The 15,520-nt window shown below is 45.5% G+C and overlaps 1 protein-coding gene across 2 annotated transcripts in view; it reads left to right on the top strand.

Moving 5' to 3' along the window:
* SYNPR (synaptoporin) overlaps positions 1–15,037 on the top strand; it is a 109,937-nt gene extending 94,900 nt beyond the window's left edge. For both annotated transcript variants that reach the window (XM_055806590.1, XM_005229972.4), the window contains 3 exons: positions 3,023–3,221; positions 12,313–12,504; positions 13,250–15,037. In XM_055806590.1, coding sequence (XP_055662565.1) covers positions 3,023–3,221; positions 12,313–12,504; positions 13,250–13,516 — 658 coding nt within the window. In that variant the 3' untranslated portion in view covers positions 13,517–15,037. The remainder of the gene's footprint in view (positions 1–3,022; positions 3,222–12,312; positions 12,505–13,249) is intronic.
* The last annotated feature ends 483 nt before the right edge of the window (positions 15,038–15,520 follow it).

The following is a 15,520-nucleotide window of genomic DNA, read 5'->3' as shown; positions in this document are numbered from 1 at the left end:
TTTAAAGAAACGCTTCAAATCTATCTTGCAAAGTCGACATCCACCCTAACCACCCCAGGGCTTGGCTCACTCATCTCTCTTCCCTGCCACGTCTTCTCTTCCCAGGTCTGAGTCATGGTCTATTTTGGGGCCCTTTGCACAACTGAGATCTCGGTTGTTTGGGCAGCGGTGAAGTGGCCGCAAGAGGCACCAATTACTGCACATCCTCTTGGACGCTAGGGAAATCTGAAGGAAAAAAAAAAAAAAAGAAAAAAAAAAAAAAAGCAAAGTGAATAAAAATAACTTGATGGAAGAAGATTTCTGTGATCTGGTATCCCTGACAGATGCTTGGCCACAAAAGCACTGCTGGGAAGATGCAAGTATGATGGTAATATAATGTATGAATGTGGGGGGTTTTCTGGCTTGATTCAGAACTAAGGTGCAGTCAGGAAAACAGGGATGGAAAAGGAAAGTGGTCTCAGAAAGGCTGATGGGTTGGTGGTGGTTAGACTGGGTGGGGCTGTGGTGACCGAGGCCAGTCAGCGGGGCCAGGGATGGGCAGCAGCTCCCAACCTAAATCCTGATAGAAACGTTCCTTAAGTTATTTCATCTTGGGTATACTCAGGAGTGTCAACTGCTACTTGCAACACCATGCGTTGCCCGGTGTGCTATTTCAGGACTCCAGGGGAGGAAAAAAAAACACCCTGAAGATGTGTTTTACATGACAAAATGTGTGCAGAATTGCCTTGTTAGTTTGTTTTTTGGGTTTTTTTTCCCCAAAAAAAGCAATCTGACTGTGTTTAATGTAACTCAGCCCATTTCCACAGTGGTTGTGCAAGCAATGTGGGGGGCAGAGCAATTCTCTAAAGCCTGTTAGCAGTGTGAGGTGGTGATGTAAAGCTAGAGGTCCCACCATTGCAGCCAAGCCTGGCTTTCTGGTGAGGGGCCGGAGCCTTTTCACTGTGCTCAGCTGGAAAAGCAGAAAACACACCCTGAAACGGGGCCCTGGAAAAGCAGCTGTGGTACCTGAGCGCGACCGTTCAAACACAGCAAACGTGGTTAGTTATTCAAGAACCAGAAAATGCTACTTAAGCATTTGGTGTTTTGGTGGGGGTGACAACAACAACAACAGACAAACACAAACCCTCACCCAACCTTGAATGTCTATACTGAGTTGCAAAGTCTGGGCTGATGATAGACCCTGGGTGTGCCAGGGGACAGGAGCACAGGGTGGCTGCCAGCGCTGGCTCTGCACACCTTGCAGGTGTCCCCTGCCCCGGGCTGGGTGGGGAGTGTGCTTGAAGCCAGCCTCAAGCCCTGGAGGGGACTGTGAGCGCAGCCTCTGGCTGTACACCATTGCATTCCCTCGGCAAGCAGGGATGGGGCCAAGATTCTTACTGATCCAGAGCCCTACAGAGGCTGCCACTGTTTTCAAAGGGTTTGGAACCAGGTTCCCAGCGTTCTGTGTCAGTACAGCACCTGAGCAGCTGCATGTGCCTGAGGAAAGCAGAGGAGCCTTTCTTTTCAGACCATGCAGATCATGCATTTCAAATCTTTCTGTAATCCTGGCGAGGGTTAAAACAAAACCACCTTCTCTCCAGGCTGCAAAATTGGCATGACAGGCACTAGGAAATTTTCCTTCCATTTTTTTCACCCCCTTTAGAAAAGCACAATAAGCCTTGACAAAGTGTATGTGCACACTGTCTGATCATGAGCATTAGAGCCTCTCTTACGTGTTCAGTTTTCATCAGACTTTCCTGGGTTCACGTAGGGGAGGCGACTCAGCTGCTGCTCGTCTCCGCAGCCCAGGCAGACACATTTCTTGTTTTCATCCCACCACTACTATAGTGACAGAATCTCAGGGAAGAAAATGCCTGAGGCAAATAACCGGTGTTATGCGTCAACTGCTGATGAAAAGGTTCTGGCCACGCATTCGGGTACATTTAGTTTGGACCAGGAAAAGTGAAAAGTCATGCAATCCTCTAACATCCACTAATCCATCTTCTGTGATTTCTGCTGCAGGTGCTTTGTTTTCCTCTGGGGGCCCAACTTCTTATTTAGTCATATATTCATGGCTGCTGCTACAGTTGGGTTGCTGTTGCACACATTAATTGCCCTTGAGCAGAGGAATGTCTCCCAGAAGGCTTCATCCTTTCTCTGCACCAGATCATAACTTCTTTAATTGCTGCTGTTAACTTGCTGCTGGCTTCATCCCTTCCACTCTCCCTGCGCAGAGCAGCGTGATCTCTGTGTCCCCACTGCTGGTAATCTGGGCCATGCAACAGGACCTGCCCAAGTACCCCTTCCAGGGATCCCCTTTCTCTTTCTGAATCAGAAATTAAAATCATTACAGCAAAAAAGAGTCTGGCAGGAGCCACCAGTCAGAGCCACAAATCTATTAGCTTGGCCGCTGATTGCAAACGGTGCGTGAGTATAAGGTTAGGGCTTTGGTTGCCTAAACCAGGGCATGCGGACGATTTCTTTGAGCCAAGTTGTGTATTCCTGCTGCAGCTTGGTTTTAAAAGCTTTTCATGTAGAAGTGCTCTGTGGCTCACGGCCCCAGGGGCTAGCAGCCCCGGGTAGTTATGCACTAGGCAGTTCTAGACAAGAAAGTCATAAACTTCCAAAGTCAGGTAGCTCATGGGCTTAGTATAGAGGATAGGACCTGTTTTCTGCTGCCTTGACTATAAGAATTTGAGAATCAAATTGGGTTTTGTGTTATCCTTTTTCAGTTGTTGCCATGGCAAAACCCCAGAAAGGAGAGGGAGGTTGTGTTAAACCATTGGAACATCAACTTTTTTCTGAGGCTGATTAAAAGATGTGCTTCAAGTCCTCAGTCTCACATAGACACTCGCATGGAGGTAATCTCATGTGTACAAGCAGCTCTGATGAGCACAGCCCACAAGACCACTTGCACTCAAACAGGAGATCGATGCGCATCAGGAATGCGATAGGGAGACAGAGCAAATGTATTTATATCTTTATTCAGGTCACAGTTCCCTTTTTCTATACTTCACCTGCCGTTCTTTGGTATGTTTTCCAGGTTGCATCAAGTGAATTTCGATGCTCCCACTTGTGAAGGCAAGCGCCGAGAAAAGCTCTCCTTGATAGGGGACTTCTCCTCTTCAGCGGAGTTCTTTGTCACCATTGCAGTCTTTGCCTTCCTCTACTCGCTGGCGGCCACCGTGGTTTATATCTTCTTCCAGAACAAGTACCGTGAAAACAACAGAGGGCCTCTAATTGTAAGTGTGCATTTGCAGCATTTTCATGCAGAGGTCTTCACCTCTTGCTTTTTTTTGGTGGTCGAGGATGTAGTGTGGTCTGGGAGATCCAGGTGGCCCGATGCCCAAAGCATCTCTGCATTCATCTCTGTTTTTTTTAATCTTAATGATGATTTAAACTTGTAACATCAAACGTAACAAAGACTAAGTGCGGGTGGAGTTTAGTCCTAATCTTGTCTGTACTTGTGGGATTCCCTGCTGCTCTCCCACTGCATGTAGTGATGGTGTTCACACAAACAATGAACATGTAGCTGGGTGGTTGCAGAACTGGGGCCTGAGCCATACATCTGGGACAGCACAGCTTGGTCGGTGGGGAAAAAAGGGAAGAGGAGATCTTGGACATCACCCTAGCAAACAAATGAAACCATGCCCCTGACCAAAGCCTAGCCAGGGAGATTGCTTATTGCTAATTACCGCCAGGTACAGCCAAATTATTTTGCTTTGGAAAATTGTGGCTGGTTTTCCAGTATTACGCTGAGCTCCCAGCACATTTATGTCTCAGCACTGGTTTATGAGGTTCCTTACTTTGCAGTTATCATTCTATGCACCCATCAAGCTGTGGCTGTTCATGCCTTTATTTTTCTTTTTACTGATTCCTGAAGGCTTGTGACAAAAAGCAAGTGCTGCTGTGCATTCATTTTCTCATAAATCCAGACTGTAAAGGCAGTAAGAACTATTTTGTTGGCGGTGTGCTTTACCTGTCCACACATCCCAGCCCGTGGTACACCCCATGGGCTTGCCGGGCTGCCAAGGGCTGTGTGCTCATCCTCCGCTGCGCTCAAGTTGGGTCAGGTCTCCGCGGGCTGCAGCGCTGCAGCGCACTGTCCCTTCCATGGGCAGCCCTCTCCTGCGTGGCTGCAAGGGTGAGGTCACACTAAGGTAGAGGAAATATTTCTCTGATGTCTTGGTGTGAAGAGAGCAATTCAAAGGGGAGGTGGGCAGAGTTTAGTGAGAACTGATGTAAAGAGTTAGTTCTGGATTTCAGAAAAATCTAAATTTTACGATGGACAGAAAGCAGACATTTGGCTGAGATTTTGCCTTAAGTGACTGAAAGCCACCGGTAAAGAGCATAAGAAGAAAAAAACAGAAAGGAAAATAAATGCCAGCACAGAAAGGCTGTACCTGTTAAAGGGAATAACTACAGTAACAGTAAGCAAAAGATTAAACCGTAGGAAGGTAATCTTAGCATCACAGGGTTTTGCAGCAGGAAAATCTTTCCCTCAAGGAGATATGACTTGTTTTATTTAAGTTTGCATAATTCAGAACTGATGAATTGTTACAGAAGGAGAAATTCTAAATCCATATCAAATGAAATTAATCTCTTCATTTGGGGACTGTTGGGACCTTTCCTCTCTCCCTAGAAAATGGCAAGGAAAGGAGGGGAAATCTTCAGAGAGGAGAGGTAGAACAGGCAAGATAAAGGGGTCCCTACAGAAACAGTAAAGAAATGAAGTGCCTTGCTTCTTCTTGATTCGGTTGATATCAAGCAATATCTCATTTTGGACTGTCTCATCAAAGAATTAGTTGCAGAGATCTGCCACTTTAATTTTCTTGAGGAAAATAATTCTTTCTTCTCACCAACCACGTTATCCTGTGTAGCAACAGAATAAGGAAAGAGGAAGAAATAATACTAATAAGTCAGATTAGGATGTGGCTGTTTGCTATCGTCCAGGACCTTGCTGCTGCAGTCATGTTTGTCATAGGATGCGTGGTGCAATCCGCTACAGCGCTAACGTGGAGTTGATTTAATTTGTTCTGTGTAATAGACTGTAATTGAATCCACAGGTTAAATTTAACAGTGTCTGTTACCAAAGCCTCTGTTTGCTATTTCCCAGTCTTTAAACCAAGCCTAAATGACCTTATTTGTTCAGAATATAAAGATGCTTCTGAATTTGTCCTACAGCAAAAGCAGCTCCAGCGGGTGAGTGGTGGTGGGAAGTGGCTGAGGGTTGTGCTCAGCTTGTGCCTGCTGGGAGGGGAGTCCCATCTGCCCCAGCCCCACGCTTCAGCATCTCCTTTGCGCTGCCAGCTCTGTTGTGTTGGGTATTTTTAGAAAAAAAGACCCTTTTTCACCTGGACCACATCCTTGCTGGTCTCTCCGGAGGCTGCACAGTGCAATGGTTGCGAGACCACAGCCTGACTGGGACAGGGTGGGAGTCCTGCTGTGCAGTGGAGGTGTAGGGAAAATGCAGAGCCCCAGGCAGAGAAAAAACAAGTAACTGTAGCCAGGAGGAATTCAAGGGTCAAGGGAAACTCAGAGTGAAAACCAGCTTCCCCAGCCGCAGGGCTCACCTAAGGGGTGTAATGCATTGTGCAAAGGAGGCAGGCGATGCATCCTCCAGCTCCAGGGAAATGCTACACTGAACTGATGTACCTAGCAAGATCACACGTATATCAGATCAGATGTGTGAGTACGTCTCATCCCTGAGACTGTTCCTTCCAAAAAAAAAAAAAAAAAAAAAAGTGCTGCAGAAATCCGAGGTACTTTGTGCACACCCGAGTCCAGCCAGCAGCCACCAGCACGTGTGGGTGCAGGAGGCAGGGCAGCCCACACTGCTTTGTCGCCAGGTGGGATCTGTGTGGCAGGCACTGTTTCCAGACTACCATTTTTTTACCTCTTAGTGAAGAGTTAGAAGACGATAGTTTCATCTGTCCTTGCTTCTGCTGCAGTGCCTGATCACAAAAACCATTTTAAACCCATTCCCATTTTAAGCCTTGTGCTTCCTCTTGGCTTGATATTTGCTCAGTCTGGGATGACATCTGCCTTTAAGTGGCACCCTCTCCGAACTGGCTGCCTTTCCTCCTGACAAATTTTCAGGATTTGAAAAATGAGTATGACAGGAGAAGTGGAGAGTGGAAAAAAACCCTTTCACTTGAAATTTTAATTTATTTAAAAAAAAAAAAATAACCTTGCACAGACAGTCAGAGAATCATCAATATATTACCAACATGCAGCAGCCTGACTGGATGCAGAATATACAATTATAAAGAATTTAATGACCACTAAGTCAGGAGAAACTCGCAAAGACATTTCAGTCACAGATGTTTCACATTTACCTTGTTTATACAGATATAGGGAAGCTCAACTGCATGTGCTGAGATCTCACAAAGCATCATTTTAACTGTGGAAAAATATTGTAATGTTCAGCCTGAAGTGAGACATCATGGCAAGGAAGGATTTCCAGTCGGTGAAGCCGTTATTCCTTCCGTGGCCGTTTGGATGGCACCTTGTTTCATTCGCTGTGCAGTGAGCCATGTCTGTTGCTAACATCGCCTGTCAGGTGTGGGGGATGAAAATCTTCCTTTTGGTAACACAGGGGCCCTGGTTGTGTCACACATCTGTGATGGAGGCAGGGTCACCCCTTCCCAGTGAGCCCTTGCTGTGTGCACCCTCCGCTTGCCTCGCTAGCTCCATGCAGAGACCATTCAGGGGGCGGGGGGGGTCGTAATAGATAGATGAACCTAAGAGAGGACCTTGGATTCCCAGTTCCTAAAGCCACAAGGAGCAGTTTGCCAGATATTAAATACTTAATAGATATGTGCAATGTGTTTCTGAGCTCTGCAAATTGCAGCTGTGCGTTTAATTTCATTGCAAACTCCCGCCAATGCACACGTACAGGGAGGAGCTGGGGGCTCACCTCGGCGGTGACAAGTGCAAGCCAGTGTCTCAAATGACTGATTAGTGCTCCAGAGCCAAAAACATTTTAAAGAAAATTAATTGGAGATGGTGACTTAGATTTTAATGAATGCTATGTACAAAATCTCACCAGTTTTCAGTATGTCTGCATCTCCCAGACCAACCTAAACTGGTTTCCACTGGTGTACCACTATGTACCCTGGGGAGGCATTGCTGGTTTGTCATGAGAGCAGAGATGAGCTGCACCCTGGGACTGCTGCCCCTAGCACCTCTGTCTCGATGCCCTGCTTCAGATCTATACGTTTGCAGCTGCTTGCGAGCAGAGAGTACTCGACCCAACAGTTAGTCCTGTGCTGAAGTTTTAGGGGATCGGGGGTAGACGCTTCCATATATCTCTGGGAAAATAAAGGAAAGAATAGTCAGAGTCAATATGTATCTGTACGTATCACTCAGACGTCTTAATACCCCTTATGTACTCCATTTAAAACCCACACTGACAACTCTGTCTCTGTGTGCCTTCAGGTTTGTCTTGGGGAAGTTATAGATTGGTCATGGAAAAACAAATATATTCATGTATAAATGTAAATGATCTTATTAGTATTCTGATCTACTAATACAAAAACATAAAAATATTTAGCCAAGAAAAGTGGCTGACATAGCCGTGAAAAGAAATATTTCATTTTTATAGTGATTAGTAGATAATCTCATTCTTACGGTGCATAAAGATGCTTACCTGTAAGAAGATGAAATCTTTCCTTTCCATCTGGAGTTATGTGAATAATCACATTAAGCAGTTTGGTTCTCGACACATGTTGCAGACCAAGCGAGTTAAGCACACTCCTAGTCTGCTCTTTGGAGATGTCTTTACGTTTTATTTCCTCCCCTTTGTCCAGCTTTCTAGAAAATGCATAGGAAAAGAATAGAGAGCCATCTGTAAAAACAAAGACTGAACTCTTGCAGTTTAAAAATGAAATTATGAATAACCTGAATAATTCTTTGCATTTCAAAGAGCTGTTTCAGCCCACTGTTGTCATCTCCTTTTCTGAAACACAAGACATGGTGACCTTGCTGTACACGCTGGTGCCTCCCGAAGGGCTCTGCACATCCCTGGCAGAAGCAAGCTTGCAAGGCCATACACCATTGCAAGAAGCACGTAATTCTTTCAAAACTTCATTCAGCAGAAAATCTGGGGTGGGACATTGTTCAAACCAAAAAAGAGCTAAAACGCCACTGTAGGAAGGTGGTGTTTGCTGCCTGCAGAAACCTGCTGTTGGACTTACCTGGTCTGGGGCTATGGTTCTCACTGGGGTGGTTCTTGAATTTTTAAGTTGTTTGTTACTGTGAAAGCAAATCCTCTGAATGGTTTGTCCCTGCTGGGGTAAAGAAATCTGCCTCTGCTCCTGCCTGGCTGCCCATGAAGCCTGTAGGCAATGCTGCTGGGCTGGGTGGGCTCTGGCTGGGAGGGTTTGTAGGCTCTGGTGTGTGAGGAGTTGCTCCCTCGTCTGCTGTAAAAGTATTGAGAAGGTTTTGTCAGATGCAAAGGTTCTGTAGCAGGAGTGTTAGCAGATGGAAGCGCTTGCAGAGAGGCACTGAAAGCCCTGAGTGGAAGCCAGTTACGGGGCCCGCAGCTGTGGTTCAGTGAGGGAGGAGGGAGCGCCAGCGCAGCAGGGATGCTGGGCACCCTCCAGCCTGGCCAGAGCTGAGGTTTTGCACATTTTCAAGCATAGCAGCCCAGGGCCATCATGCCAAACTTGGACCACATTGGCCAGGAGAGAGAGCAGGGCAGAGTGCGCTCGGGGACACGTGTTACCGTGCCCTGGGGGTTGCTGGAGCCACGAGCAAAGGAAACACGTCCCCTTTCCAAGCCAACGAGCAGCTTCTGCAGATGCTTTTGGCTGGGTGAGATCGCGCTCGATGCTGACTGATCTGAAACTGTGCTCGGGAGGTTTAAGCAACTCAAAGTGATTGTCCCCTCCAGAGATGGGCATTTTGCAAAAGCCAGTAGCTTGATAGCAAGGAGAAATGTTTTAGTTGCCATGAAAAGAAAAGGCATTCACAGTTCTGTTCTAAAATGTATAATATACAAAACTGTTCCAAGTAGGCATTTTTGGCAAACTCAGTAATAGCAAGTTTCAACTTGAAAAAGGCAGCAAGATTATTTTTTTTGTTTGTTACACATACTTCAGGCTCTAAAAACTCCCTGCTTGGATATTCAGCATATTTTAAATACTGTTTTCTGCTTTCTCCTACACATTCCTATTTTGCCTCCTTCCCAAAGGCACCTGAAGGCAGACCAAAGTATCTCAGCTGAGATCCGAGAAAGAAACTTTGCAGTATTAGGAGCATAGCATAACTGTACAACAAGGCGCACAGAAGAGATCTGTAGACACCATTTCAAGAGAGCAACTACAAAAATTACTTTTTTCCAAAGGAAAAAAAGAATCACCCATGCTATGGGGATATTAAACATTCAAATGCAAGATTTGTTTTAGTATGCAGACGCTCTGGCTTTAATTACCAAGGAGAAATTCTCCAGATAGACATTAAGCCACAGAACAGCTTAGCTTGAAATTCACTTTTTAGCATGTCATTATCTTGTAGCTGCGTTCCACCCAGAGCTGTGAAAATGTTCAGCCAGAAATCCAAACCCACTTGAAAACAAGGGAGGTTCGAGTTCCAGCCAAAGCTGAAGGTTAGCGAAGATTCAGAATAAATAGGAAGATGGGAGTTTGCTCTAGTCATATATTTTGCTCCTTGCACAGCACGGAGGAGATGGAACAAATTCTCCAAGAGCCCAAGCCTCACCATGTAGCCTTGGTGAGAGCACCTGCTGAAAACTCCTGGTGTTTCATTTGCCTTTCTGACCAAACTTCTTGACAAGATGTTGGCCAGCTGGTGGATGGGCTGCGTGGTTCCTTCTCCGAGTGCCACTGCAGGATCTTTGCCTCTTGGCACGGTGTGTTTCTTGCACCTAGCCAGACTTTAACTGGTTTTGGAAGTTCCTGTGTAAGAGGGCTGATCCCATCCACCAGGAGTACAAAGCCTTTCCCCAGGGCTCCAATCTGCTCTCATAGGGGAATTGGTGGCAGAGAGGGCAGGGTTAGGTGCGTGTGGACACCCTGGTGCAGGGGAGCGGAGGAGGTCAGCAGAAGGCTGGAAGATGGGGTGAGATGGAGAAGGCAAGACCTGAGAAATAACACTAAATACTTCATCTCTTTAGGACCAGCCCCTCAACTGCACAGTGCCGCTGGGTGTTCCTACCAGCACGTTAAAGTCAGCCATTAGTTGGGGTGATGGATTCCTGCACATCACAGTCACTTGTGCCATGAGTTGTACAACTGCCTCACCGGAACGGGGTCAGGGTCTACGAGGGGCTCCACAGCAGGTCCGAGCTGCTGCCACCTGCTCAAAGAACTTTGCTCACTTTAAAACTTCCCTCTTTTTAGCAAGTTTAAGCTCCTACATTGTGTTAGTTTTGGTACATTTGTCTCTGCTGCAGATTTCTCCCTGCTGTTATGCATTTATTTTGTTGCTGCCAATGAACTGATGGCGTGATTTAGATTGCAAAGTCTAGAAGCACGGTGGCATTGAGAGAGAATGGCTTGTCATTTTAAAAAATATATTCGCCTAAACTCTGGTGTGTCCCTGTCTATTGTGTCAATCAGCGCCTATATGGGGTCTTGGCATCCAGGTAGATAACGTGTCAAGCTTCATAGCAAATAAAGAGCATATCCCATCATAATCCACAGCTCAGTGAATGTCTGGTTTTTCTACCAACTGCAGTTTTTAGGAAATGTTTGCAATTGAATTGCCTCTAGGAGTCAGTTTCTCATGCAGTTACTGCTAGGACATATAAGATACAATAATTTCTTTCGCTGGAAATCTCCCTGAGAAGAAAAATTACTCTGGGCTATGTGCCTCTGCCTACACAGAGTCTCTTTGGGTTTTAAGATAGTTTAAGAGCTTCACACTCTTCAAGAGATCCCATTTGGGCAGCATGAAGGGAGGTCAGAGGAACTCAAAGCTCTGTGGCAGACACGGACCTGCAGAAAACAAATTGTGGCACTGTTAAAAGAGAAGGATGTATTCTTTGGGAAAGCATCCAAGCACAGTTAATTTAATCCCATCTGCGTGAGTGGAGAAATCCTTTGTTCATGCCTGGCTTGTGCGGCTGGTTTATTGACTGGTGCCTCTTCCATCGTGCCGGAGGCTCGTGTCCTCCGTCCCTGTGGTGCCATGGGGAGCTCCTTCCCCAAATGTCAAGCATGCTTGTAGAAGAGGAGAATGATGTTTCTTAGGGATCACTTATTTCTTTGGATAGCAACCTGAAGTGCTGTATTCGTAATGAATGTTTTCTCTTCCTCCCATGTCCACCTTCACTGGGTAAGGAGGAAGGGGAAGCAGCCCCCATGGGAGGTGGGATATCAAGACGCAGCGATGCAGTTAGTGGTATGTTAGACTTTGGCACCTCTGCCATCTGTTGTGGGCTGACAGATGGGATGAAATATGACAGCAGAAAGGCTCTTCTGTTTTAGCAAGACACAAGAAAGCTTGAAAAATCACACCTCCTCCCTCCTTTCCCCCCAAACCCACACAACAACAGTGTCACTTGGCCACTTGTTCTGGCTAAGACAAGGAGAAGTTTATGCCTGTGTGTGCTCCTGAGAGTCTTTCGAGGGAAAAGTGAGCAGAGTGGTTCAGAACAGAGCTGCTCGGAGGCACTGGATCCAGGAGGGACCACCACCCCTTCTCCCCTCTTTCCACACGGAGAGGCGTTGGGAGCAAATGCTTTACCGGGACAGAGGGGAGCCTTGGTGCTTGGCAAGCCTTGCTGTTTATTTGTTTGCTCGTGATAATTAGCAGCTGCATGGCTCGTGCAGCAGGGACTTTTGGCCTTACCTGTAGCTGGTGAGAAAACTCCTCATCTGGTAGCTGAGGATCAGCCAGTTTCAGGTTCTCCCGGAGATGCTGCCGCAGATGGAAACATTTCCTATTGGAAACCCACCCCAGCTGTCTGTAGGAGCAGCCGGGGCCAGAGCCAGCCCTCGGGAGGGCCCAGCTCTTTTCCAGGCATCTCTGGTTTTTCATTGATCCCAATTCATCAGCCAGGTGCTGTGAACAGCTACATTTCCAAGGCAGCTCAGCATCCCGGGTACCGGCCAAACATTTGTGGGAATCTGGCCTCAAGGTCGGAGATGCAGATGGCAGCCGAAGGGCTCTGCCCCATCAGGCACATCAAGCGCTTCGAAAATCAGTGCTGTGGGTGATGACAGTCATCACAACATTCCACAAAATTACAAGCTCTTGTTTTCTCTCTCCTCTACTGCAAGCTTTTGGTTTTCTGGTGATTTTTAATATTTTTTTCCTCCCCACTGGACACACCAGTATAATGCTTCTAACTGATTTGTCTTTTAGGATTTCATTGTGACAGTGGTCTTCTCGTTCTTGTGGCTAGTGAGCTCATCTGCTTGGGCTAAAGGACTGTCAGATGTAAAGATTGCGACCGACCCAGACGAAGTGCTGTTACTGATGTCTGCCTGCAAACAGCAGTCCAACAAATGCTTGCCTGTTCGCAGCCCTGTTATGTCAAGCCTCAACACTTCGGTTGTAAGTGACTTTGATGACTGCTTTTCACCCTTACCTTGAACACATGTTTTCGTCTCTTTTCACCTGTGCATTGGCATAAATCGGCTGGTGTAAACCAGTTAGCTGAAATGATTTAATTGGAAGTACAGTCTTGCTGCGGGGAAAGGCAGAGCATGACTCACGGCAGCTACATGCCGTGGAGCTACAGTAGGATGAGGGCGCAAGGTTGGGATGGGGAGGATGCAAAGTGTCTGTCCAAGCGCATTGCTTGGCCTGTCTGCTTTTAACTTGCTCGCTGCGACAGGGGCTGTGTGTTCCTTTAGGAGGAAAAGGGGTTGTGCCTTAAATTCCTTTAAGAATACAACATAAAATTGGTCTTCAGAATGTAAAAAGAAAAAAAAAACAACAACAAAAAACATCCAGTTAGCTGACAAATTAATATCTCACTTTTTGGTTTATACCAATATTATCTTTCTATGGTTTCTTTAAATTAGATTACGTTTTCAAACAAAAACCCCTATGTTTTGGCCTAAAAGCTTAATCTTTTTTTGGAACAAAAAGGAAGACAGACACCTTGTGAGCTACAGCTAAGGGACATGAATTTGGGCATTTGCTCCAAAGCTGAGAAAATTTTCCAGCAGGTTTTGGGAGGAGGATGAGCTGGGAGCAGCTTTGACTTCTCCCGGAACCATGCAAGGGCCATAACATTGGGCTGGGCTGTGAGACCGCGGCTGCCGAGTGACAAGCTCCTCTTCTCCCCACCCAGGTCTTTGGCTTCTTGAACTTTATCCTCTGGGCAGGCAACATTTGGTTTGTGTTTAAGGAGACGGGCTGGCACTCCTCGGGCCAGCGGCACCCTCCGGACACCATGGAGAAGCAGCCCAGTGGCTACAACCAAGGTGGCTACAACCAAGACAGCTACGGGCCGGATGGTGGCTACAACCAGCCAGGCTCCTACGGGCAGGTGGGTGAATACGGCCAGTCGCAGAGCTACGGCCAGAGCGGGCCGACCTCCTTCGCTAATCAGATCTAGGGTTCACGCAGCATGAGCTCCTGCATCCCCCACGTGTAGAGAGTTTCACAGGTCTCAAGTTTCAGTGGCGCCAAGATTTTTAAGGGTTTTCCATAAATTACGACTACAACACGGTGTTTAATGTCAGTTGAAGATCTAAGCCTACCTCCTGAGGCAGGTGGGAGGTGGCCGGCGGGCTGGAGTTGGCCTTTTTTCCCCTGGCTAGCCAGATCCAGGGGATATGCTTGTGGCAGGTGGTGCCCTGGAGTCAGTGTTGTAGTATGTACTGTAGAGATAACTTTATGGTAGTTTTCTATGTGTTAAGACGGTAGAAGCATTTTGTAGCCTCAAGTCTGTAGTATTTAATATGCATAATATAATTGAATTTCATTCTGCATTTTGGTGAAAATCAAAAGTGTTTTACTATTATTTCTACAGAGTACTCTGTATATCCATGCATGTAACATTGCACCTAAATTTTCAAAACTGCCTGTCTGTGACTCTTTGGAGCACTTTTTTGTTAAACTTTTTTGTTTCAGACAATTTTACTATCATTTCAGTTAACTGAGTCATCTGTAATTTAGTGCATGGATAAGCAGTTTCATACTACCAAATGTCTGGACCGTGTAAACGGAACTTCTCGACTTCTGCCACTACATTTTGTTAAATGTATGTTTAAAAGAAGTATGCATCTTTTATATATTTTGCAGAGTTGAATATATGGCTTACCCAAGTTCTGAATGCTTTGTAACTGAAATGTTTTTCCTTGAAATGGCATTCAGTAGTATATATGGTACCTGACCAATGTTTATTCCATTTAACTCAGCTAAGTATTCATTCTGTAAACCACTATTTCTATGGATGTTTTGTGAATCTTTTAACGTGAGCTGTGGAGAATAAGGACCAAGTAACTGTGTTATATGTTTACAAAGGTATTTATTTAACTAAGATAACAGAGGTGCAGATATCAGTATACAAACCCATGGGAAAATGCCCTGCTGCTTAATACCGCAGAACATGAAAACCGCATATCACAACCATGTTGTTGTGACCTTACAAAGCATAAACATTTCTTTATACCCTCTTATAATAAGAAAACCTTTCCATCTGTGCTGTTTCGAGATGAAGTGTCCCTCTGTTAGGCTCCTGCTCTGAGCGCTAGCTTGGTGCTACTGGAGAATGTAACCGGATTGACCAAATAACCCAGGCTCGGAGGAACTCATCCTCAAAGAGCCAGAGCCAGGCTTGTAGCCCGTTCGGATCTCTCCCTGGGAAATTCAGCCCCTCCTCACTACAGCACATGGGATGCATTGACGCAAACAAAAACCTGAAGCAAAATATAGTAATCAAAACTGATCATCTGCATTTCTAAATCAAAGTGTTATCAGTATATAATCTTATTGTATGAGCTGTAATGTTGAAAGCATCTTAGCTTAAAACAGCTTAGTCTCTTCTATGATTGTTGTAACCAATTTATGGCTACTCGGTGGATGAATCTATATTGTGATATCTATTTGACCCTAATAAAGTTATTGCATACAATGCCTGTTTTCAGAGTATGTTAATATTAAAATGTCACTGCAAAATAACTATGATAACTATTAAAGATAAAGAACTATTCCTGTGCTTTACCTTATTGGTCATATTCTTACTGTTTTCCAACACTTTTTATGAGGATTGTTTTAATGTACAGTAGAGTACGACACTTCTACAGACGCTTGTCATTAAAGGTCAGTATAACAATTAAAAAAAAATAATTAAAACTGTGTGATTGAATACCTGCCTGCCTCTTTACCTCTCTTTCCATCTGTCAGTTAGGACTAGCCCAGTACTGTGCTATCTCAGTTCTGTGGATTGCTGGAAAGCCATGTTTGAGCTGTAGAGAGGACAAAGCGGAATATCTGAATGTCCTGGTATTCCAAATGGGAGAAAAATACAATTCTATTGGTCAATGAAAAATTTTACTTAGTCCTTTTGTTCCTCTTTTTTTTTTTTTTTTTTAGTTTGGAAAAGTCCAATATAGGC

Source organism: Falco peregrinus, chromosome 5 (genome assembly GCF_023634155.1).
Source record: "Falco peregrinus isolate bFalPer1 chromosome 5, bFalPer1.pri, whole genome shotgun sequence".
Classification (NCBI taxonomy): domain Eukaryota; kingdom Metazoa; phylum Chordata; class Aves; order Falconiformes; family Falconidae; genus Falco; species Falco peregrinus.
This window is presented reverse-complemented; position numbering and strand designations above follow the sequence as displayed.